The 26,721-nt window shown below is 44.7% G+C and overlaps 1 protein-coding gene across 1 annotated transcript in view; it reads left to right on the top strand.

Annotated features, from left to right (window-relative positions):
• Positions 1 to 8,224, top strand: part of St8sia1 (ST8 alpha-N-acetyl-neuraminide alpha-2,8-sialyltransferase 1) — a 144,414-nt gene extending 136,190 nt beyond the window's left edge. Inside the window, exon 5 of the mRNA XM_006990039.4 lies at positions 1,123 to 8,224. Coding sequence (XP_006990101.1) covers positions 1,123 to 1,609 — 487 coding nt within the window. The 3' untranslated portion in view covers positions 1,610 to 8,224. The remainder of the gene's footprint in view (positions 1 to 1,122) is intronic.
• The last annotated feature ends 18,497 nt before the right edge of the window (positions 8,225 to 26,721 follow it).

Here is a 26,721-nt window from a genome sequence, read left to right as displayed (position 1 = left end):
CCTGCTCTTTTCTGAAGGGAAACAGAAGAGGAGCGGCTCTCAGGGAGAAGGAAGGTTGTGAGTGGGGCAGCTGGGAGAGGTGGAAGGAGGGGAATGTGTGGTCAGGATGTAACATATGAGAGAAGAATAAATTTTAAAAATGAGGCATAGGCCTGAGAAGATGGCTTGGTGAGTTAAGTATGAGGACTGGAGTCCAAATTTCCAGAACCCACATAAACCTGGGAACAGCAGCAGGCATCGTAATCCCAGAGCTCCCATAGTGAGATGCGGGACAGAGACAAGAGAATCCCCAGAAGCTCTGTGGGCAGCCAGCCTGGCTTACACAGTGGCAAACAACAAGAACCAGAAACACCGTCTGAAAGTCAAGGTGGGAGGTGAGGCCTGACAGCTGCGGTTGCCCTCTGACCCCCACCCCAATGTGCAGTCTGCCCATAGGTACATGCACATGTAAGGTCAATAAAAGGTAAGTGAGATCACAAACAAGCTATTGATTGTATTTCTCTCATGTCTGGCACACAGGAGGGCTTCCATACATTTTAGTTGCATCCATTCGAATCAGAGATTCTCTCCACAGATAGCCCTGGATGAGCAGAGGCAAGCAGAATTCTCCAGACAGGGATGTGGGCAGCTCTCTGCATGGAGCTACAGCAGCAACAGGCTCCGGTTTCCCATGTAGTCTCACAGAGCACTGGCCACCTGAAGACTTCTAGAACATGGGATTTTGATAGGGAAAATTGTCTTACAAGTGATTCCTTTTCATCTTCAGATGAGGAAACCGGTTTTGTTCCCATCAGATCACACATGGAGCTTTTTGCCACCAACACCACCCCAGCCAGCAATCTTTACAAATTTATGAGTGTTAAATCATTTTACATTCCAGGCACAAACACACTATACAGTTCATGTTAGTTTAGGAGAGCTTCATCAAGGAATGTTAATGAGTTCAAGGTAGGATTGTTTGATGAGTCGAGGTAGCTGATGAGAAGTTCCAAGTGAAGTGATGTGTATGTGTGTGTGTATGTGTGTGTTCGGTTTGAGAACTTCAACCATCAGAGGACAGGGTGAGTGGACTTTGATGCGTTTGTGTTTCTTAGGTTTAATTGAGCCTTTTATTTTCCGTAGGTTTCAAAACCTGCTGTGGTCCAGAAAGACGTTCGTGGACAGCATGAAGATTTATAACCACAGCTTTATTTACATGCCTGCCTTCTCTATGAAGACGGGAACAGAGCCCTCTCTCCGTGTGTATTACACACTGAAAGATGTTGGTGCCAATCAAACAGTGCTTTTTGCTAACCCTAACTTTCTACGGAACATTGGAAAGTTCTGGAAGAGCAGGGGGATCCATGCCAAGCGCCTGTCTACAGGACTCTTTCTGGTGAGCGCAGCCTTGGGCCTTTGTGAGGAGGTGGCCATCTATGGCTTCTGGCCCTTCTCTGTGAATTTGCAGGAGGAGCCCATTAGTCACCACTACTACGACAATGTCTTGCCCTACTCAGGCTTCCATGCCATGCCTGAGGAATTTCTCCAACTCTGGTACCTTCATAAAATTGGTGCACTGAGGATGCAGCTAGACCCATGCGAGGAACCATCACTTCAGCCCACTTCCTAGGGACCATAAAAGAAGAAAGGACCGGGTCGGGTATTTTTTGCTAGGTTTTCTATGTGACTTCTAAAAGGAATGGCCAAAGTATGTCATGGATTGGCATGATAGGAAACAAACAAAAACCCAAGCAAAACTTTGCTTTTGATGTTGGCTTGGAGAACAATAAGAAGTAAAATGTTCTGGGGGAACATTTTATATCATGCTGTGGATTTGCAACTGGGACAACACCAAGGAGATGTTGCTAGCAGATCATGTGTCTGTGGTTCAAATCTAGAAGATGCAATTCAAGGACCAGATGAACTCTCATTGCTGAGGCTGAGGGGCTCATCATGGCAGCATGTGGGAGATGCTGGGGTATTGCTGACTGTTAATATACACTGGCATCATAGTCATTTTAAAAGACCTGTCTTATTGAGACTGGCATTAGAACTGTAGGTTTTTAAAAATTATTATTTATTTTTGCCCTGTTTAGGGCTATGGGTGGGTGATGGGGTAGACTTACAAAATCCTTCCTGCTGATTTTTGTGATTCATTAAAACAAGTCTATGTTGACTATAGTCCCCTCCACTAGTACAGTTTTAAATAAGAATTGCTTCTTGCCTCTTTGGTTAAGCTATTTAGCATGAAGCTCTGTTGAAGTTAGACTGTGTTGATTCATAGTCTAGATAACATGAGACACTTCCTCTCTTCAGAAATTGAGAGAGAAACTCAATTTTAGGTCCCCATTACATCAACCCATTGGCTGTGTTGCTATTATTTTCAAAAAATCACTACACGTGCAAGTACATTCTTTACTTGTAAAGTGGCAAAAGTGTCTTCCTTTAATGAGAGCTGAAATAGGTCACAGCGAGTAAGAACTTGACAGACCAGAAGGCAGGGGGCCCTTTCCTCTTTAACATGAATATTTCCCTTCAAGATAACTCATGCGTGTGCACATATGAATGTTTTCTTTCAAGATAATGTGTGTATGCACACATAAATATAGACACATACACTCGGACACACTATACAAAGTAATCAAAGATTATTCTCATGTGACTATGAAAACTGAGTGCGCATGGCCTGGTGTTGGAGAGCTGCAGAGATAGAGTACGGAGTCCATCCCACATTGACGTCAGTTGAGCCGGCACAGCAGTTGCTGTCAGTTTGCATGCCAGCACAGGGTGCAAGCTTTACCCTCGAATACACAATCCAGAATGAAAACTGCCCTCTTACTCATGCTGCCTCCTCCCCCCCAAACCTCATGAATGGGCCTTGTGTTGAGCACAGTGACATGTGACGTGGCTCACACAGGTGAGCAGGTAGGAGCCACTAGCTGTGGACTTCCTCAGTGTCAGGTGGGGCTGCTGGGCAGCTTGGCACAGCAGCTCTAACACAACACGGCAGGGGCACTCTGCTTGCAGATTACGGCCAAATGTGTTTACTGGAGGTAAGGGACAAGCAGGGACATCTTTCATAGTGTTTGTGCTTTGAGGCGTGTTAGGCTCCAAGGAGATGTGAAGACTCACGCTTATTCTTTCAAGTGTTGTCATGATGTAGGCAAAATCAACCCACAAGCTCTTCTGCACCGTGAAGATAGAAACTTAGTATATTGAGCATGTCTATGAAGACAGGGGGCTTTAAAAAGAAGGCTAACTTATAAGATATCAGAGTTGTTGAGGAGTTGTTCATCTAGGGGCAGGGGGTTTCCAAATGTGGTTAAATATCCAGGTCATTCTAGAAATCAGCATTTGGACCGGCACGAGGTGCCACGATGGTGCACAGCTTGTGGCGATGTTTAGAGAATGAAGAGCTTGGGAAGCTCACCACTGTGCAGGGCTGGCTTAGTGTTTCTATCCTGTGCGGCAGCATCAGGGTATCAGGAAGGCAGGTTGAGTTGTGTTAGTCCTGTCTGTCCAACCCTGAATATAATCCCTGTTTTGAGTGACTAGAAGTTAGTAATTACCTAAGAAAGAATACATTTTTACCAATAGATTTATTAAAAGTGTAAAAGGTCTAAGAAAACAACAAATACAAAGATTAATTAAGTGTGCATTCAGATGAATGCATTAATTGGTCAAAATCTGAAGAAGCAGCTCATAAAATCCACACATCACGGTTCACGGAGAATGCTGTCTGGGAGTCTGAACTCTCACTACAGTTCCTGGAACAGGTCCGTGTAAGAGACTTGTGTGTTTAGTCTATGAATTGTAAAGTTGTTCTGCATGGCATCTGAATTGCGGAATGGAGATGATCAACACTGTCAGCTGACCTGTGCTTCCACCTGCGCCGACTTCCCTGCCCCTCAGGTGCCATGAGCCAACACCTGAGGACATTTTTCATTGTTATGACCAGGAATGCCAGCTGCTTGTGGTAGGAAACAGCCATGGATAGTGGACCAACAGCAGCAGGTCAGCCGCTTACCACAGAGAACGACCCAGAGAAATGTCAGTAGCGTGAAAACTGAGAAACCCCAAGGTAGACCAAAAGGAAAGTTTGACTGCTCATACTGTCTGCCTTTTAGGACATAGGTACAATGTTCATGTCGCAAACAGCATTGCTGCAACCTTTATTTTATAGTGACAATTCATAGGTGTGTTATATGTATAACTTTTTGTGTGTTTGGTTAGATGATGTAGTTAAGCAAGAGGTAGGTCTCACCACCCCCTCTGTGTGTGTGTGTGTGTGTGTGTGTGTGTGTGTGTGTGTGTGTGTATTTACATTATTTTTAGTAAAATATATGTTCCTACATAGAAACCTCTCCAGAATTGTCCTGTAGAACATTCTGGAGTACCCTTAGGAGATTGTTTATTATTCAATTCTACTTATTGAAATTAAGGCCTTCAGCTCTGGGCCTGGTCCATTAATGTATTTGACCTTTAATGGTTAGACAGAAGGGATTTGCATTATGGTGGACATGTTCAATAAAAAGGATTTAATTCAGTTCAGTGCATCTGGCAAGGGATGATGCCCCTTCTCTACCACCAATTAGACCAATGCTTTAAATGTGTGTATGTGTGCATGCATGGCAGTGTACATGAGAGACAGAGACAAAGAGAGACAGAGAGACAGAGGGAGACAGAGAGAGAGAGAGACAGACAGACAGACAGACAGACAGACAGACAAAAGTAAGATTGCTTCATGGGGGTGGGGACAGGAAAGGATGCAGAGACTGCAAATGAGCACCCAGATAGGAACTTCCATTTTAGTCAACTGCAGCTTGAGAATTGCTTTGGTTCTCAAGCTCCTGAGTGAGGATGGCTGCTATTTGATTTCAATCACACTTCACTAAAAATTATGCCAGATGGAAAGTAAGTTATCCCACCAGAGATAAAGCTTGTATGTGAAAGATCTTTTCACAGATGATTACTGTGGACCCATATACTCACTATATAGTGCTTCACAAAAGTGCATAAAAATCATGTGCTTGAGCTAGCTTGTTCACTTTTATGACTTCGTCAAAGGAAGTGAGCAGAAGGAGGGCCTTGTCGGCCCTTAAGAGTGCTGACTGTTCAGTTCCTGACACGTGCTTCCCTGTGCAGCTGCCTGTCACTCCAGTTCCAAGGGATCTGGTGTTCTCTTCTGGCCTCCATGGACACTGCATGCAAGTGGGATCATATACATACACATAATAAGTGAATGCATCTTAATAAAGGTAGAGAATTCATTCTCTAAAGTGGCAGGTGTTCAGGTAGTGCCCTTTCTGCTGCTTTGTTGGGAAGCCAGTCATCTATAGTTTTAATTTCTATGTTTGAAAAATATCAGCTGTGTGGAATTTTTTGCTGGCAAATCCTTGTCAGGAGGGATCTAATGAGAACATCAGTCACCAGTGCACTGAGGGGTCTTCACCTTAGGAACTGCCGTGCCTAAGCTTGCACTTTCTAATCAAAGCGCTCCCATGGCAGAGTCTGGTCACCTTGACCCAGTTGCAGCCCTGCATATGATCATGAGGAGTAGAGCTCTAGTCTCTGTGTACACAGATGAACTTTCTGAATCCCCAAAGCTATGGAGATAGCAAATATCCCATAGTTCCTGTGCTGTGTCTTTGAAATCATGAACTTCTAAAGCCCAGAGTCCACATTTAGTCTTTAAATGTGAGGCCCTATACAGTTTCTGTTTTATAAGGGAGAGAGTCTTAAATTTGTGAACATCACACACACACACACACACACACATACACATATGAATAGTATCTGCCTTATTCTCAGCCTTAATGTGCCATTTGACATTTTCACATACATCCCAGAGATGAATGATTGACGTGTGTGTATGAATGGAAAGGTCATTCATACTATTCATACTATCTAACCTTTCTCGTTGAACAAGGAAGAAACATGCTTCTGTTTCCTTGTTTGGGTTTTCTCTCTGTTGCTGATATTTGTAGTTTCTTCTTCCTTTAACACAGAGAAACAAACATATTGAAGTGAATTATAATATCATGAGCACTTGAGCCAAAGCCCTTGACTACCACTTGATAGGGCACAAAAGAGGAATTATATTTTATGGTTGCTCATTTGCCTATGACTCTCAGTTTCACTGCTGTGTTAAAAGCCTTCTTGGTTTTGCTTTTCAATCAAAACTTGGGGATTCAATCAATGACACAATGTTGTCCAAGAGTTTTATGGTGTAATACCCAAATATAGTGACCATGTTTCTTCCAGCTTCTGTATAATTCGACTCCTCCAGGTAACTATCACTTTCAAATGTATGTTTCATGCAATAACAGTAAACACCAAGAGATGTGACTTAGTCCAAAACAGAGAAAACTGGATTCATGGAATTCTGGATTTCTCTGTATAGTAACAGAAAGAAAAAAATGCAATAGAGAAAATATGTGACCAAAATGAGAACTAAGAGCAAATATTGATTTTTTTTCTCCACTGCAAAGGACCTATTGGGAGGGGTCTCAGCCTCAGAAGGAAGCTCGGCAGACAGAAAGGAAGGGATTGTTGTCTTAGAATGCATTTGCAAGAACGGAATGGTTTCAAGGTAACTGAAAGGGAGTGTGTTGCCATGCCATCATTAGGGTTAGGATGAAAAGATGCTAGATGGACCATGAGCATGGATTGCGAGGCTGTTGTGGGGAAGACTCGAAGCTGGTACCTGTTTTCTCATGTGGATCTTGGAGGTCTTGGAGGCCTCAGGTTCCTGTGCCGCCCACCAGGCAGTGCCCTCCTGGGTGCCTGTGTTCAGTGAAGCAAACACCTCCATATCCCTCTGTCACCTGCCTTTTGATTCGTACTCTCAAGGTGAGTTATAATTTAGCTCTCCTGTCAAGATGATACAGTGATGGTGGTAAATATCACCCTGATGTTGACTGGTGGATGTGGTCACTATACACTGCACATAGCAAGAGTTACTGTTAGCTTCCTGTCCCCACAATGATTCCCAAGAGAGGCGATGGCAACCTAGATTCATTATCCTTCATGTTTCAGTTCAATCTTTCTCCCTCCCTCCCTATCTCCCTCCTCCCTTATATTATTTATGCCCACAGAAAATAGAAAGTAACGTAATGTTGGGGAGTGGCAGAGGGTGCCTTAACTTTTCCTGGCTCGGCTCCCCACTTACATATTCCCTTCATGTGTTTGTTGCTTTGCAGATGTTTCCATGTCTGTCCAACTTGTACCTTTATCATCAGCAAGACCCTTTTAAATGTAGCAAATGGGACTATTTTATAGAAATTCATGATAGTATATAGGCCTTGGAGAAGTCTGATAATGGTGTGTAAATATCCTTTGCTCAGTTGTGGAACATTTTTCTAAGGTCTTTTAGGTGATAGCTACAGGAAGATTCCTAGAGTTAAGAATGTTTTTCCAGAAAATTCCAGTATTCACAGAAGCAAGGAACCAACCTATTGCTGTTTTCCATCCTGTCGTCAGCACTGACAGGCTTCTCTCTCCACAGTTAGGGTGACTGATGGCTACCGTGGTGCACCATAAAGACACTACATATGAGGAGGGGAGAGAAAAGACATGCAACACACAATTCTAAAGCCTGCTTCATCTTTACAAAGCTCTATAATATTACTAGACTAATAGTTACCATGCAGCATACTGTGATCTGCAAAATATTGGGGAATATTTTTACCTTTAGCCTCTATCATTGCTCATTCCAGACTATTCCACAGGCATGCAAGCTGTTCTATCAGTGCATATTTTCAGAGGTTGGGGAAGAGTTAAAGTAGAAAATTTTAAATATTCTTTCTCATGTACTGTCTACTGGTCCATGGATCTAATAATTCTAGAGCTTTTAGATCAGACTATAAAATTGAAGTCAACCTTTGAAGTGTTTGCAGAGTGGCGTCCTTCTATTAAAGCCAAATTTGATTGACAGCAAGTGTGGGGTAACCCAGTGCTCTTCATTTCTTTTCTTTTTAAGAATTTTATATAAAATGTAGCAGGTAAGAAAATAGGTTTAATTGGTACTTTTTATGGTGTGACTTGAAAAAAAATGGTGCCTATCTGTTGGCTGAGATGAACAGTGATGTGCCCAGAGGGTCACTGGAAAAATGTCTTTTCTTTGCTGTGATCATGAACCATGGCTAGCAGTGAGAAGATTAACTGGTCTCAGTTCTCTACCTCCCTTCCTTGGAGCATATTTGGAAATGTACCCTGTGAATAAAATGGGATTTTTTTCAATGCAGTTTGTGAAGTCCTTTTATTTCTATGAAGTATGTTTGCTGTTTCCTTCTCAGTTCTCTGTGTACTTTGTGTCTGCTCTTCCAAGATGAGCGGACGTTGTGCAGCTTAGTAAGAATACTGTTGCAGAAGCGCAGGGTTAGAGGGCTGGTGAGATGGACAGCTCAGTGGGCAAGGGAGCCTGCTGCCAAGCCTGACCCCCGGAGTCAGATCACTGGGGTCCACATGGTGACAGACAGCTCCTGAAAATGCCCTCTGACCTCCACACATGTGCTGTGGCAGATGTGCACCCACACAGGCACGCACACACACACAACATTAATAAATACAATCTAATACAAAAGTTAAAGCAGAAAATACATATAGAATTATAACAGCTGTGTCAATACCACCACACAGAGCTGGCGTCGGTGGGTGAAGAGGCTTGCCACCATGTCTCAGGACAGGAATTTGATTCTGGGAACCCTCATGGCAGAAAGAAAGCTGTCTTCTGACCTCCACATGTATGCCATGTGAATAAGCATAAAATAAGTAAATGATAAGTAATTGTAAAATAAATGAATTAATGTAATTTTTTTTTTTTCGGTTTTTCGAGACAGGGTTTCTCTGCGTAGCTTTGCGCCTTTCCTGAAACTCACTTGGTAGCCCAGGCTGGCCTCGAACTCACAGAGATTCGCCTGGCTCTGCCTCCCGAGTGCTGGGATTAAAGGCGTGCGCCACCACCGCCCGGCTGAATTAATGTAATTTTTAAAGATTTTTTTTTTTACTTTTATTTTATGTGGATGGTGTCTGGCCTGCATGTATGTCTGTGCACCATGCAGGTGCAATGCCTGAGGAGGGCAGAGGAGGGCGTCAGATTTCCTGGACGGGAGTTCTGAGTGGTTGTGAGTCACCAGTTGAGGGCTGGAACTAAACTCTGATCCTTTGCAAGAGCAGCCCGTGCTCTTAACTCCTGAGCCATTTATCCAGACTGAAAAAAAAAAATTAAACACTGCATAGTACAGGAAAGAACTCATCTTAGGCAGAGGAAAGACTGTCTCCTATGCAAAGCAGGAAGGAAATTGTGCATCTACATAGTAATACTAATAATACACACGAGCCTTTTTTCCCAGCAATGAAATTGTTCGTTTTTGTAGCGAGTCCACGTGTGTGTCTAGAGATACTCTCACTAATTGCTAACATGAGACAAGGCATTGAGACTCCTCCTCTGTTCATAGTGGGTGACTTTGAGAGGCCACACATACCTTCCTGTCAAAGTCATTTAGGTAATTGCCTTGCACTCTCAGTCCCTTGGGCTCTGTGTCCCAATTCTGTCAGACGGTTCCTCAGAAGGAGTGACATCAAGAAAGGTGTCTTGTCCACCCTTTATGATACACTTCTTGGAAATTGATCCAGGCACTGGGTATAGTTCTTACTAATTATCTGACTTTGTTTTCACAGTAGCCATTTAGGCCACAGCTGTTTTAGGAAGAAAGAGTCCATGAGTTAGTGGAGGTGAGGCATGGTCTTTAGTGAGTCACTTCACAGGCTGGGAAGACCTGTCCTACAAACGGGGGCGACCCTAACAGTGTGAGGAAAATGTACTTAGCTTCGGTCACCAGCTATCATCAGGTCACACAATCCAAATTGTACCCAGTCCAGCTCTTCTACTCTGTAAGATCCCAAAGGCACATGTATGCTCAAGATTTCCCGCCAAGCCTGAAAGCAGGCTAATTACAAGTCGTAGGCTATTGAGATGATAGGAGACATTAAAGGAGGGTGATCAGATTCATTTCTAACTCACAGTCTGCAGTCCGGGGCTTTTGAAAACATACCAACTGTTGCTGTTCCTATTATGCAGACAGACTGAAGGTTGTTGTTTGTTTATATCGCAGGAGTCATTGTTTCAGGGCAGAAACTGGGAAGGTGGGGAAACCACCCTCAACATTGGGAACATGTTAAGATCTTATTTTTGATTACTTTTTATTTACGTGTAGTGTGTCTGCAACACATGTGTGAGTGCTCCCGGAGGCCAGAAGATGTTGGCTTCTCTGGAACTGGAGTTACAGGTGGTTGTGATCCACCCAACATGGGGTGCTGGGAATCGAACTCAGGTCCTCTCAAAAAGCAGCGAATGTTCTCAACCACAGAGCCATCTCTCCAACCCCGTTTACTGGGAACATTTTTTATGATAAACAGTGAAATGAAAAGTTGAATTAAAAGACAATTAAGAGCTTACTGGTATCAAATTAGGTGTCAGTCAGGACTATTCTGATGTTTGCATGTGGGGAGAAGACAAACGGTAAAGCCTGGACAAAGCCACTCACTGAGGTGGAGTGGGGACCGTTGACATCAGCTTCTTACCTGGTGGCTGTCTGGGGACTGATTCTCTGCCACGGTTAACCCTCACCTGAGCTTTTGCTGGCTGGGCACTAGATAAGAGGCAGGTTATCCTTGGTTCCTGTCCGTGATTCCAGACATAACCTCTGTACCTAATAAACAAACCATGTTGTACAGAAGCCCACAGAGAGAGTCCATCACAGGACTCCCTGGCATCCTGGTCATGCTGTTTTGTCCGTAGCTTTTATAAAGGTGAAGTCTGAGATGATGACATCAGTCTCTAGAGCAGTCTGGAGTTGCCCACAATGCTCTTCCCCACGGAGCACAGTCTCCATCTAACTGAAGTAAATGTTTATTCTGGGTCTTCCTCTTCTATCATTGTTTTCTGCTAGCACTAACATCTAGGAACTTAACAATGGTATTACTATGTTAATATTACATACTCTATACACTATCTGTCTTAGGGTTTCTATTGCTGTGAAGAGACACCATGATCACGGCAACTCTTATAAAAGAAAACTTTTTTTTTTTCAGATTAGAAAACTGCTTTAATGGAAACTCCCCTCAACACACCATCTGGGGCAGGGTGGAATGTGGCCAGGGTTGGCCCCATGGCAATACTGAGCCTGTAGTTGTTACCAAAATATATATCTGTCACTATTAAAAAAAAACTGCTGCACCACCTCAGCCCCACACAGGTATGAGAATCATAAATATTTACACTCTTGCCACTCCTTCACAGAACCAAAGTCCAGGGAACCCCTCCCATAGAGACAGGCTAGGCACAATGGGTGTATTTGGGGAGGGCGTTATAGCCTAGAGGTCAGCCCCTCACCTGGGCCTAGTCAGAGTCAGGCACAAAACAAAACTTTGGTCCAAAATTTGAAGGCAGGAGTCCACTGGTCTCAGAGCTTTTACCCCAGGCAGAGGCAGCACTGGCCTGGGCTCCCCCTCAAGTTGGTCACCGGGAAGGAGGGGACAAGCGCATGGACATGGAAGCTTAGAGTACACACGTACCATTGTATCATTGCCACCAAAGGTTACTTAAAACTCTATCTTTTGCATATAAATGGAAAAAGATTCGGGTATTTGGACAAGCGGAAATATTGCTAGGCACAGGTGTCTGTGACTGCACAGAATAGAATACAAAGGTCACATGAGGCTCGGCAGCTAAGGATGGCCTGGGGCCCCTGGGCTGGCCGGGGACGTGGGAGAATCATGTCACTGGATTATAAGGGTGGGGGGGGGGTGCCCCAGCTCCTGCACAGGGTAGGAAGCCTGCAGTGCTGATTGCCTGGCTCACCTGCAGCTCTAGAGGCAGACTGGCGGCCTGAGAGGGTGGGTGTGCGGCCCCAAGGCGGGCTGGTTTTCTCAGGCATGAGAAAGCGGCTGTGTCGGGGCACAGCTGTGACCTCACGCCTGAGCCCCTCAAGGTGCCAGAGCTGACTGGGCCTCTGTGGCCCAAGCCATTTCCTGCCACAGCAAGGTGGACTAGGTTTAGTTTAAAGGAAAACTTTTAATTGGGTGGCTTACAGTTGAGTGGTTCATTTCAGTCCATTATCTTCATAGTGGGACATGGTGGCGTGCAGACAGACATGGTGCTGGAGAGACAGCTGAGAGAGAGTTCCACATCTTGCGCAGGCAACAGAAAGTGAACTGAAATGCTGGATGTGGGTTAAGCAGATATGAGACCTCAAAGGCCGCCTCCACAGTGACACACTTCCTCCAACAAGGCCACACCCACTCCAACAAGGCCACATTCCTCAGAGTGCCACTCCTTAGGAGCTTATGAGGGCCAATTACATTCAAACTACCACATTCCACTCCCTGGCCCCCATAAGCTTGTAATAATATTATAATGCAAAATGCATTTAGTCCCGCTTCAAAGTCCCCATAGTCTATCAGTCTCAGCAATGTTTTGAAGTCCAAAGTTCAAAGTCTCTTCTGAAATTCATGCAATCTCTTAACTATAATCTCTTATAAAATAAAAATAAAAAAATAAAAAAACAAATCACATACTTCCAACATATAATGGCATAGGATATACAAAACTGTTCCAAAATATAGGGAGATGAGCATTGTGAGGAAATACTGGACCATAGCAAGACTGAAAACCAGCTAGACAAACTCCAAACATTCATCTCCATGTCTGATATCAAAATGTTCTTCAGACCTCCAACTCTTTTCAACTTTGTTAACAGCAACATACTTCTTTCTCTTGGGATGGTTCCATTCCCTGTCAGCAGCTTTCCTTGCCTGGTACCCCATGGCTCTGGCATTCCCAATATCTTGGGGTACCCACACCCATACACACACACATTAAAACAGAGAGTACTGACAAACGGACATCTTGGCAGTCCTTCACAATGAGTGCACAGATTACACCATCTGTTGTCACTTGACCTAGAAACATTTATTCAGTGGGACTGTCACAACCGTTCCCACCTTTAGTGGCATTGCTGAGCCCGTGACAAACTTTCTGAACAAGCCTCTTTAGGAACACCCGGCCTCACGGACTGTGTGGTCGTCTTTCCTTCTTCTTGGGTGTTGTTGACAACTTGATTGTTTCTCACTGTTGTACAGAAATGTGTTCTGCAAAATGTAACAAATTTGCATGAATATATGTCCTTTTTATCTGATCTTCCTGCCTCCTTCTAAGGTTAATGGTCCATGATTTTATATATGCATATGTTAAATTGTTAATATTTACAGATACTTAAATGGTCTAAAATTCAACAGCAACCACAAAATGATACGAACAAATGCCCACAACTCAACTGATGTGCACCAGAGAAGCCGGTAACCAAGTTAGTGGGTGTAGAAATTGAGCACTATCCCACAATTGCCACATAGCTAAAGTATAAGAAACGAGGCAGCGATTGCAGGATGCGATTCGATCTCAGAAATGCCAAAACATGAAAAGGGTCTATTTTAGAATCAATAGGATGCTTTTATCCTCCATTACCGGAGTGAAGTAAAAGCAATTGTGAGGAGGCTTTGGCACGCAGAGAGCTGCCATCCAGGAAATGAGCATGCCCACACCGCTGCTGGCCTTGCCCCCCTCGGTGAGGCTTAGTGACAGCACAGAAAAGATCTTGCATTGAAGGACTGAGTCAGACATAGTTCCCCTGACAATCTGCTTAAATTCACATTAACCTGGCTTCTTTAGACATAAGTCGGACACTAGGGGGCTCTAACACACAAGGTGTTAAAAGAAAATATTGACAGCTCATTTGCTTGTTTGCTTTTCAAATTCGTTCCCTTGGTAAGTATTTATGCAGCACTGTCTCTCTAGGGAATGTAAAGATGATTAGGTTCTGAACTCAGCCTTGAAGGGATTCCAATGTTGTGGGAAAGATCAAGCATCAGTGCAAGTGGAAATAAAGGGAGGCAGGAGACAAGTTAGGAAAGGAGACAGAAGAAGGTGAAGAGAGCTGAACATGAGGTGTGTGCTGCTAAGTTCAGCACCCAGGACGCTGAGACAGGAGGACTGTGAGTTGACACTAGCCTGTGTAAAAGGAAAAATATGTGTATTTGAATATATGTATTATTTTGAATATATATGTGTGTGTATACATACATATATATATATATATATATATATATATATATATATATATTCAAGATTCCTTGTCTAGTTCATCAGGTCAACTTTCTTTAGCTTGGAAAAACAATTAGAATCTGCTCAATAAAGGCGCCAGGTCCTGCGTTCCAGGGGATCTTCCTGACTGAGATGTGGGACTGGTAATAACGGAGGCACTACCTCTTGCGAGCATCCTTGAGTGAGGATCCAAAGACCAAATCATGCTGACTCGATAAAGAAAGGGCCATGTGAATACATTAAAACAGGCCCTGATGGAACCCTGCCCCAACCCAATACCCACAATGCCTGCCGAGCATCTATTCCCAACTAAGCTCCTTGGCGGTGGCTGTGAATGAAAACACACCAGGGACTCCCAAGGAGACCATTCAGACTGAAGAGAAATGGCCACAGTCCAGGTGTCAGTTTCCCTGAGCTGAACATCGTCCTCACAGCGCATGCCTCTGAATCTACAGCTAAGGAGGAAGCAAAGCCTCAGGAGAAAGGCCAGTCAGGCTGGGCTCGATTTGCCTTTGGAAACAGCGCATTTCTATGATTCTGAGAAAATGGTACAATAAAAGGCCATGTGGTGTCGGCGGGGGGTGGGGGGGTGGGGGGGTGGGGTGGGGTGGGGTGTTTGCTGCTGGAGAGAAGAAGGTGGCCAGTGATGAGGACAGATGCAGTGAAGGGTCATAGAGGGAGAGGAAAAGCATAAGAAGTAACCAGCACAATCAAAAGAAAAAGAACCAATAGCTAGGAGTGGTGGCATGTGCTTGTAATCTTAAGAACTTGTGAGGTGGAGGCAGGGGGATCAGGAGTTTGAGGCCAGTCTTGGCTATATGAAACCCTTTACCCGAAAAGCAAAAAAGACCTCACATAATAATTACTTGTTTCCAATAGCTTTTATGTGAGTTAGAAAACTACAAATCAAATTTCTAATTAAAAAGGCTTACAAAAATTTGTAAAGCATCTCTCAGATCATTTCAATTGCAATCTATTTTAAAGACCTCACTGTATTGAACATACATATTCTCTCTCTCTCTGGATTGTCGGGTTTTAGGTATGTAGCTGGATTTTTTCTGTGTCCCGCCCAGTCCACAGCTGCTCAGACCCAAATAAACACACAGAGGCTTATATTAATTATGAACTGTATGGCCATTAGCTCAGACTTATTACTAACTAGCTCTTACCCTTAAATTAACCCATAATTCTTATCTATGTTTAGCCACGTGGCTTGGTACCTTTTCTCAGTTCTGCCTTGTCATCTTGCTTCCTCTGTGTCTAGTTGGTGACTCCTGACTCAGCCTTCCTCTTCCCAGCATTCTCCTCTTCTGCTGCCCCCCCATGCTTCCTGCCTGGCTACTGGCCAATCAGTGTTTTATTTATCAACCAATCAGAACAACACATATTCACAGTGTACAGGAAGACATCCTACAGCATAGGCATTTAAATATTTTAACAACTTCATTCAGTAGAATTGGTTTACAATAGATCATACATATTTAACACATACAGTTGACATCTGTGCATGCCCATGAGCCCTCTACAATCAGCATGAGTCAATCAGTCAGACCCAGGTGTCTCTTGTTCCTGTCATTGTTCCAGCTGCCAGTCCCTACCCCACCCACCCCTAGACACAGCAGATCTGTGCCCTTTCAACATACAGATTTTGGAATTTCATATAAATAAATGAAATCATGCCAGGTATAAGCTTTGTTGTCTGGCCCTTTTTTCACCCAGCAACATGGTTTTGAGGATCCTGCCCGTGGGAGAGTGTACCAGTGTGTAGTCCTTTCTGTTGCTGAATTGACACCATCATGTGGATGTGCCATACAGTGTCCACCACATGCTTGTCTCTGGAGCTTTTCTTCGGAGTTTTTGGCTGTGAAAAACTCGGCTTCCTTGGGTGAACACCTCAGCATGGAATGGCAGCAAGGGAAGGCTTGGTCTTCAGGATGGAACTACACTGTTACAAAATGTGCCACTTTACCTGACCAGTGGCAGCTGAAAGAACACTAGTTCCTCCATATTCCCAGCAAAACTCGAAAATTTTGATCTTTTTAATTCTCGTCCATTAAGTTTAGTCATTTAATCTTGGCTTTAATCTAAGACTTCGCACATGTCTGGCAGGAGGAGTGGACTATAAAATATGGGCTCGAAGATGGGGGATCAAAGAGGGGCTCTAAGAAGCGGAGCAAAGCTTTGGGGCCTGTGTGTAAGGTCTGGTGGATGTCTGAAATGATGGACAGTGCCTGATCCTGGGGGAGTATGAGGTGGTTATTAAGTAGAACCATCCATCCTCTGTCTGTGTGGCCCCTTTGTTCAGGAGTTCATTCCTCTCCTCTGGTTAGTAACAGGGCTGATAGGAGGGTGTCAAAAACAAAACATGTCTTAAAGGTCCAGTGGGGTTGGAGGCCAGTCTCTGGGCTACTGAGTCAGCCCTGGCATTGCCTAAGACCACTGATGTCCCCGGCAGTGGATTATGGCTACCTCTGCAGGGAGCTGGAGGGCCTCCAAGAGCTTGGCTATAAGGTGTCCATTAACTATGGGAGTGCCCCTGGTAGTGAGGAAGCCCCTTTCCTTCCAAAGGACAGAATGAGTATGGGCTATTAAAAAGGCATGTTTAGAATCAGTATAGATGTTTGCCCTTTGACCCCTGGCTATTTGGAGCATTCTAGTCAAGGTGATTAATTCGGCCTTTTGTGAAGAGGTCCCCACTGGCAGGCGGGCTGCTTCAACCATTTCAGAGGAAGTGACCACTGCATAAGCCGCCTGGCAGTTTCCTGATCTGTCTGTAAGAGAGCTTCTGTCAACAGAGTTGGGGGTTTGTGACATGTGGGTCTAGGAGACCAGGCTGGTGTGAACAGAAGGCCTCCATAGCCTCTGGGCAAGAGTGAGGGGGTCCTCAGAGGAGGAAGGACAGGAAGGAGGGTTGCAGGGCTTAGGGCAGAGCTGGAGGCCAAGGTAATCTGGGGGTTTTCTAGAAACAGCACCTGTGAGGGATCAAGGAGGAAAAGGAGGAGTGACTGAGAAGGCATGAGAGGCAGTGGGCGGAGTGTACAGTGACTGGCCGGAGCAGGGTGATCTTGAGAGCCTCCCAGGTGAGTCAAATATGGCTGCCATCCACACACAGTGGGGTCTAGTTATTTGGACAGAAAAACAACAGCCCGATTTGAAGGCCCAAGCAGCTGGGCTAGACCCCCAGTGGTCACTACCACCTTGTCGTCTGTGTAGAGGTGGTAGGGTCAGGTGGAGTTGGGAAGAGCAAGGGTGAGGACCATTAGGAGGGCGTCCTGCAGTAAAGAGAAGTGGCCGAGTGGGTGAGGGGCCCTGTGGGGGTCTCTCTGGCTGCCTGATACAGGGGCTTGGCCATGATGGCAAAGTTAGGGATCCGGTGACAGAAGAATTCCATCAGGCCCCAAAAGGAGAGAATCTGGTCCCCCATCATTGGGGGCTGTAAGTCCTGTGGGGCTCAGACTTGGTCAGAGATGAGGGCCATAGACCCTGAGCTGAGCTGAACACCCAAATACTCCACAGTGGGAGAGCATAGCTGAGCCTTAGATGGGAAACACAGTATCCAGGGAGCCGAGGTAGTTTAGGAGCCCTGTTGGGACAGAGTCAGGGAGGGACTACAAAGCAGGAGGTCATCAACATACTGGAGACGTGTGCTGGGACTGGGTCAAAGGTGGAAAGATCCCGGGCCAAGGCTTGGCCAAAGCAATGGAAGCTACCCCAAAATCTTAAGGGAGAACAGTCCATGTGAGCTGTCTGGTGGTCCATGTATCAGGGTCCTCCCAGGTGAAGGCAGAGAAAAGAGGAGTCAGGGTGCGGAGAGACAGTAAAAAGGCATCTTTTAGGTCCAGCGTGGTAAAGTGGGAAGTTGTAGGAGGAACGTTAGGAAGAAGGGTCCAAGGGTTGGTGACCCCTTGGTGGTCAGGATAACTGCCTGGTCAATCAGGCTGAGGTCTTGAACTAAGCAGTAAGCACTGGAGGACTTACGCAGGGGGAGAATGGGAGGGTTGCAGGGTGAGTCCATAGGGATCAACAGTCCCTGAGATAGCAGGCGGGTGATCATAGGAAACTGGGGTCTGGAAGGGAAGGAGGAGGGGTACTTAAGGAGAACACGGACTGGCTGGTGGTGAGTAGCAGCCACCGGGGTGGAGATACCTTATACTTGGGGTCAACTGGATCCAGGAGGACAGGGCAGTCTGGGGTGAGGATCTGTGGGACAATTAAGGGAAGGAGAAGTTGGGAGTCAGAAAAGAGTGTGGGGGCCAAGGAGAGGGTGACCCCAAAGCAGCTGAGGATATCACCACCAAGTAAAGGTACCCGACAAACAAGTATGACTATGTGTGAGTGTGAGAAGAATTGCCCTGCAAAAATGCAGGGAAGAGGCAAGGTCTTAAGTGGAAAGGAGGGGGTCACATCCACCCCCATGACAGAAATTGGCAAGGCAACTGTGAGACCTGAGTGAGAGGTCAAGACAGAAAAGGTGGCTCCCATGTGCACCAGAAAGGTGATGGACCTACCCGCTATCTGGAGAATCACCCTGGTCTCAGCGAGGGGATGATGGGAGTCACCAAGTCCAGGCTGCGTCAGTCCTCCACCAGGCTGAGGAGCTGGAAGGCTGGAAAGTCTCAGAAGCCTGTGCTGGTGGACCTGGGCCTCCAAGGCATGGCATACAGAATGAGCCAGCGTTTGAGCACTCCGACTTCCAGTGGCTAGGCTGCCAGCAGACAGGGCATGGTCCTGTTGGCGGCCAAGGGTTGGGGAAGAATCAGGACCAGTGGCCTTTCTGCCTGCATTAGAAGCAGGCCTCTGGCAGAGTTGACTTTGGCTGGCTCTGGCAGGATGGAGCCTTGTGAACTTTCCTGGTTCCCCTGGTGGTGATGGTGATGGCCTCAGGGCAGCTGCCAAGGCAGGAGCTTGGAGCACACAGCCTTTTGTTTACAGCTGAGCCTGTCGGGAGACTCAGCTGCCTCCTCTTGGGCATTAAAAACCTTAAAAGCCGTTTTCACCAATTCCTGTATGGGGGGTTGGTGCCATCCTCGGCGTTTTAAAATTTCTTTCTAGTATCTGGTGATGTCTGAGAAATGAAATGAGTAGTGGGAGCCTGAATCAAGGCGGGTAGAGCAGGCAGGTGGGATTCCAGCACGGTGGGGTGGAAGAGCAGACAGAAACAAACAGGGAGATCGCATCTGTTGCAGTTGGAGCGGGTGGGTAGGATCCCAGCACAGCCAGACCAAACACCAGGAAAACCTAATGAGTAAAAAAGGCAAAGTGGGTACCTTTCGATGGGCCCGCCAAGGTAAGCCGCTAAGAGAGCGCACCACTACCAACAGAGTTAGTGCAAGAGGTTGATTGGGGGATGGGGAGAGTAAACGAGCAAAAGGCCATCTCAGAGTGGAGACACGAGAGAGGCAGGTAGACAGGCAAACAGAACAGGGAAGAGACGGAAGGAAGAAGAGAAGTGGGGGGTTCCAGTGACTCAGGCAGCCCAGTCGGGGTGCAGGGCTCAGGGTCAGTCCCTGGGTGAAAAGGCACCTGAGCCTTCACAACTGCAGCCAACAAAACCTGGCCATCCGAGCCCTGGCTACAGAGAGAGGGGCGGGAGTGCAGAGCTCAGAAACCCTGGATAAGGGAGCTCGAACCATCTGTCCTATGGGGCCAGGCAGCCCCAGCTTGGACAAATTTTGCAGCAGACACCCCAGGGGTGGCTGCGGATCGGGTTCAGACCCAGGGTTGCCCATTTCCAAGCTGACACAGTAAGCCAGATCAAGCCAAATTGAAAAGGTAAAAGAACACGTTTGTTTTGAGCAAAGCAACTCCTGGGTGAGTTCTCCAGCCCCCAGAGATAGAGGAGGGAGAAGAGACAGGAGAAGTCACTTGCCCGAACTATAGCAGGGAACTTAAATACCCTGTAGGTGAGGGGTGATGATGTCCTCCATAAGCTGGGTTTGTGCCCAAGTATGGTATGTTTTAGGCTGGGACTTGGGCCCCTGGCAACTTCAGGGGAGGAGCTGCTGCAGCCACCAAGAATGTGGCACTCGTCTTTTTGTGGCTTTTCTTTGTTGGAGATTCTCTGAGAGGGAGGGGTTTGAAGATAGAGAATTGGGCTTTCCAGACCAAGCGGGAGTGAGCTGGAGAGTTCCAGCAGAACACTCAGGTCCTGCCGCAGATTCCCCAGATAATTTCCTGAAGTCAGGTCCTCACTGAAGCTATGCTTCTGTGAGAAAACTCCAAGGATGGGAGGTCCAGTCCTGGTGATCTCTAGCTTCTTCAGTTTTAAAACTCTTCTCTTCCGTATGGAGCCTGAGCTGGCCATCCTCTGTAACTAGTCAAGGCGCCCAGTCACCAGCCACAAAGCCTTTAACCCACACCTGTCCCGCCTGTAAGATGTGTAATGGTGGCTCAGAGCTTGTGAGAGTGGCCAGCCAATGAGTGGTCTAATTAAAGCCCAAGCCATGAGAGGGAGCCCATGCCTGACACTGCCTGGATGGCTAGGAATTGAAGCTGTATGGTTCAGAGACCTAGGGCAGAATCAAACATGACTGACAAAAAAAGAAAAAAAAGGAAGAAAGGAATAAAAAGTCAATGAAATGATTCCTAAGGATATTCTAATTTTTATCAGAGAGGCTTCATCTAGCAACTAACAGGAGCAGATGCAGAGACCTACACAAACACCAGGCAGAGCCAGGGGAATCCCGTAGAAGAGATGGAAGAAGGATTGTAGGAGCCAAAGACACCATGAGAATATGGCCCACAGAATCAACAAACCACCACTCATGGGAGCTCACAGAGACTGACATGGAGCCTGCATGGATCTGCTCTAGGTCCTCTGCATACATGCTGCTGGTTGTTAGCTTGGTGTTTTGTTAGGACTCCCAGCAGTGGGAGTGGAGGTATCTCTGACTCTTTTGCCTGTTCTTGGGACCCTTTTCCTCCTATTGGGTTGCCTCATCCAGCCTTGATAAGAGGGTTTGTGCCTAGTCTTATTGCACCTTGCTGTGCTATGCTCTGTTGATATTCCTGGGAAGCCAGTTCTTTACTGAAAGAAAATAGAGGTGCGGTGGATCTGGGGGAGAGGGAATCTGGGAATTGAGAGGGGTGGAGGGAGGGGAAGCTTCAGTCAGGATGTGATGTATAAGAGAAGGTTAAAAAAATTAAAAATAAAAACTGAAAAGAAAGAACAAAAACCAAGAACTATTCTTCTCCATTTGGTGAAATAATTAAGGGCTTTCATTTAAAAATCAGAATTTTGGGGGTTTTATTTTGCAAACCTAAAATATTCTCATATCAAGCCCAGCTCCCACGAGGCAATAAACTATGGAGCATTAATTGTTCCAAGGAGACAGAATAAACAGTCTCTGGTTTCCCACAGTCCCCACCTCTCCAGGTTATCGTCCTGTAGGCTGCATATGGCATTTGTTCTTTGTAGTTATTTCTGTTCACATAGAGGTGAGAAGAAGAGGGCATCAGTTATGGGCAGTTGTGAGGCACCTCTCTGGGCTCTGAGAACTGAACCCTCGATTCTCTGAAAGAGCAGCAAGTACTCTTAGCTTCTGAGTCATCTTTCTGGGCCCCTTGACATCTCTCTCTCTCTCTCTTTCTTGAAACATAAGAAGGTAAAAGCTTGAGAAAGCCAAATAAATCATTAACGAAAGGCAAGAGCTTCTGGGAATCACCATGGTTAGGATGAAAAATGTCTGCCCACAGCAGATGGTTCCACACTAGCCTGAAGTGCTATTGGTAGGTGGCAGGCCCTTAAGAGCAGGAACCCAGGAGCAGGAAGGTAGGCCCCTGGGGGCATGCCCCCAAAGGTGATAACGGAACCTGGTCTTATCTTCTCTTTCTTGTTGCTTCCTGGCTAACAAGAGGCAAAGAGCCCTTCTTCACTGCACATTGTCTCATGATTTCTTATGCCTACATAGGACTAAAGAGCCTGCTGGCCATGGTTGGAAGTCTATGAAACCCTGAGCCAAATCAACCCTTATCTCAGGCATTTGTCATCACAGTGGGAAGCATGCCACCAGGAGTGAAGGCAGCTTTTCTAAATGTTGATTGTGAAAGACTTTCACATCTGTCTTACCCTTGATGTCCTTCATTTAACTGTATCCCAGACCATTCTCTGCAGGTATCAGGTCTTGTAACCTTTGGCTGAAGATTGATTCCTCGCTTGAGAATCCAATGCTCACAGCCCAGGGTCAATTTGATTAATTAACTTAATCAACTTTTTATTCTTAATTATTCTTCTTCATGAGAACACAGTGAGAGTTCATATACCATCTGCTGGGCCTAGAATCTCCGAGTTCCTGTCATAGTCAGCTTTGGCTGTCAACTTGGCATGCTTGGGAAGAGGGCATCTCAGTGGTTAGAGGAACTGAGAAATGGGCGAGGGTTGTCTTCCCAGAGGCCCTCACGTTTTAGCCTTACTGTAGTCTGTAATGGACAGTACTTGTTGAGTGGGTGGGGAAGGGCTCTGAAGAAAGCAGCGGCCTGTGGCTCCCTTCCTTGCACCTTCTTAGATTCTTGAATACACATTTTTGACTGCTGCCTACCATTAGGACAATTTCTAGAGATTCTACGTGTTTGTTTATCCACCTTGTTTTGAAAAGACTGGGCTCTGAGTCACCACTGATTATTGCTTCCCTGTGAGTAGGTCCACCAGGCCCTTGGCTCTGGACAAATACCTCATTTATACTGCTAGTCTTAATTTCCCATTACTTCATGAGTACTAGTGCTGAACACTTTTCAAAGACATATTCAGATCTCCCCTCATTTTTATTGTTGAGTTGTTTGATTTTTAAAAAACTATTGATCTTAGTAGGGTTTTTTTAAAGAGCCTCCTAATGAGCACAGAGTTTAATATATGAATTTCAAAATTTCTGATAGTCTGTCTTGCTTTTTATTCTCTTAATAATGACTTTTAACCAACACAACTTTCTAACTTAATGGAATCTGAGTATAATATTTTAACAGTACTTTTATCTATCTTTTTGAAGAAATCTTTGCATTACTCAAAAGTCTCAAGATATCCTGATTTCCTCTAGAATATTTTTATTTCAAAAATTTAACAATATGTATATAGTGTAAGGTGGGATTCATGCTGCTTCCAAGAATGAGTGCCATTCTGAACTCTTTCTTCTATTCCATTGGTCTATCTGTGTAGTGTTGGGTTCAGCCTACATCATCCTTAACTACTACTGCCTTGTAGCACTCCTTAAAATCTCGTAAGTCCTAAGAGTTTTTACCCCTTAAGATTTATTTGGCTATTCCAGGACCTTTTTGTGTCTACATAGATGTTGTCAACTGATGTTCATTCATGAGCATATAGACAAGTGTGATTGCCTATTTGGATTTTGATCCAACTGTATTGACTTTATAAATCATAAGGAGAATTCAGACATTATGATAATCCTGAGTCATCTGTTCTGTGGTATGACTTATTTCTATCTAAGCACTCACTAATGATCTCTGTGATGCTTGACTGTTTTCTTTGTACTCTGCTTGAACATGCTATGCTAGACTAATATTTCAACACAATTTTTTCACATTATCATAAATAGTATTCGTTTCCAAATCTTTTCTCAAATTCTTATTTTTTTCTTTCGACACGAGATCTCATGAGATCCAGGCTGACTTTGAACTTGTTATGTAGCCAAGGATGACTAGAAAGATTGTGTACTGAGTAACCCAGATCCAGAAAGACAAGTACTACACTTTCTCTCTCATTTGTGGTTTCTAACTCCAAATCTTCAGATGTAAGGAAATAATCTGGAGTAACTGTAGTAACCAGGAATAAAGGGCCAGACTTTGGGGGACAAAGGTAGCACTAGAGAGTGGAATAGCATGATACAGGTGATATGAAGAGGAAATGGGAAACCAGAGAGGGGTCTTTAGTTGGGGAGGTAGGAAATAGAACAATACAGAAAAAGAGGGAGGAGGGATAAATTTAACTAATGGTGCTTGAAAAAGACATAGGGATTCCTAAAATTACATATAATCCCAATTATAGGTACATGCATTATATATCTTAAATAAAGTTACATCACTTGAACTGACAATGCTCCCCCCAAAGAGCCATTAATTATCTAACAAAAGCCCCAGCACCAGGCATGAAAAACCTCCTTTTGAGTTGTTGATAAGGGTTATTCAAGAGACTCCCTAAACATTATTGCTATGGCCCTTGGTTGTCTCCCAGAAGTTGAAGGCAAAACCCTGCTGCTGAAGACTCCATGTACTTTGGACATAGGACTCAGAGAATTTCAGCTGGAACTGTCAGGAACTCCTCCCTAAGGACTAGCTTTCATAGTACTGGAAACTGATATGCAAACTGCCAAGAGAGGAAAGCGATCAATAGTCCTACCCAGCTGCAATGAGTAGGAACCACAACAATGTTCAGCATAGGGAGATAGCCCTAAAGTTGCAAAAGCAGCGCTTATCTCTTGACGGCAACCAACTAATTGGACTTAACACCCATTCTACAGGAGGGAAATCATGTCCAGTACTGGAAACTAAGCCAACTACTGGGGACTAGTGAGATCATGGTTCTCAAAGAGGAACCTCCACCCACTACTTACTAGCCTAGTTTCTGACTGTATTCTGAATACTTGTGCCTCTATCCACAGAAGAGTGTGGCTTTCCCCTTCATCAAAGAGCTTCTGTTCACAGCAGATAGAGACCATCACAGAAAACCACAGCTGGTCGAAACAGGGAGAACAACTGACCATGGGGTGCCCAGCATCTGTGAGTACATCTACACCACAGCTCCTGCACCCAAAGCTCGGGGGCCATCAAGAAAGAGAGGGCAGAAGATTGTAAGATCCAAGAACGAGGAAGTCTGCTGTGAGATTGTATCTTCTAGTCATACAGGGAAAACTGTACCCACGAAAGTTCAGCAGCATGGCTGCCTAAACAAGACCTGAACAACTCTAACATCAGTTGATACCCCAGTGTATGGTGGGAATCCCATGGGCCCTAACCCTAGATAAAGAGCTATGAGTAGTTAACAACTGCTGAGAGAGGGGAAATCAGTATTTTCCAGGGGTGAGCCCCATTGATTATCTAATTCCAAATGGTCATCCCCAGAAACATACACATGCAGGTAACACTGAATGGTCTCAGCAGGTTGTTTGTATATAGTTATTCATTTATATGTATATCTAACACTAAAGAAGAGGAGGGTGTGAATTAGGGAGGGAGAATTTGAGAAGGGTAGAGAGGAGGAAAGGGAGGGGAGAAATTATGTAATTATATTTTAATTAAGTAAAAGTAAATAATTTTAAAAGAGAGCCAATGGGGGAATGCAAAAATTAACTATTAAAAAACTAATCCTAACAGTTTTTAAATAATTTTTGCATTCCCCCATTGCATCCCTTACTAGAAAGTTAATATTTGCATCCCTCTAATATTTTTATTTTGAAAAAGGACCTTGAATTTCCAATCCTCCTACATCCTGCTAGATGCTGGGATTGCAGGCCTGCACCACCATATGACATTTATATGTTGCTGAGTATCTGTTCCAGGGCTTCACACATGCTAGGTAACTGTACCAACTGAGCTACAACCCCACCGTCAGGCTCTGTTTTCTGTTGCTTTTCTCTTAGAATGCAGGAATATGGTTCATTTCACGTGCTGACCTCACGACCCAGCAGCTCTTCTCAGTTCACATGTTTAACCTATTAGTAAATTCTTTGTCATTGCCTAAGTATATGATCAATCATTTCTGTTACTGTCATAGACATCTTTCTTCTTCAAATATTTCCCCTACAGTATATGTCTATTTTTGATGCCCAATTAAAAGTTTGTTTATTTCTTCATTAATGTGTATTGTTCCTTCAATTGTTAGACAAGCCAAATATTCAATTGTGGTTCACTGAAATAATTGGGCATTTCATTACTATGTTTCATTGAATCTGGAATATTGGAATATTATTGACAAAGACTAAAAGTGACTGGAACAAGAATTAACTTCCTTCTTTCTACAGCCTCTTGTTTGCATATTTCTCAAGAGATCCCTTTTTACCATAAGTATTCTGACTCTCATTGGATCTCTTCTAAATTATAGCTCATAAAGATTGTTGCAAGAGTATCTGCCAATTCCTGGAAACCTTCTTGCTTCTCCTGTCTTTGTCCTCTTTCACCTCCAACTGTAAATCCTGGCTGCCTCCTATACCACCGTGTTAATAAGTAGAAATCTAATTTCCCTAAGTATTTCCTCAGTGATGTAATTCATTAAGTGGCTAAAAGAATTTACCTATTTAGGCCAAGGGTTTGATTAGCGTTACTATCTTAACACGGTGATTGCTCTTGGTTGCCTGGTAGTGTTCTGTGCAAATGAACCCAAGCTGAGTGGAAGGAAATGTTTTGTAACATGTGTTATCAGAAAAATTCAGATAACACCATTTTTTATAATAGACATTGGCTCAGATATGGTTTAAAAATTATTCCTGTGAAGAATTGCAAAAGGTATATATAGACACATGGAATGTCAGCTTAGAGACAACAAGATTACTCTTCTGGAATTGTGACCGAGGGCCAGGTGTCTGTGGCTTGTGTAGGGACTGTGTGGAGGATACAACCTCTAATAGATTAGGTGGAAG

The sequence above is a fragment of the Peromyscus maniculatus genome, chromosome 3 (genome assembly GCF_049852395.1).
Source record: "Peromyscus maniculatus bairdii isolate BWxNUB_F1_BW_parent chromosome 3, HU_Pman_BW_mat_3.1, whole genome shotgun sequence".
Lineage (NCBI taxonomy): Eukaryota > Metazoa > Chordata > Mammalia > Rodentia > Cricetidae > Peromyscus > Peromyscus maniculatus.
The sequence above is the reverse complement of the archived record's forward strand: the minus strand, read 5'-3'. Positions and strand labels throughout refer to the sequence as shown.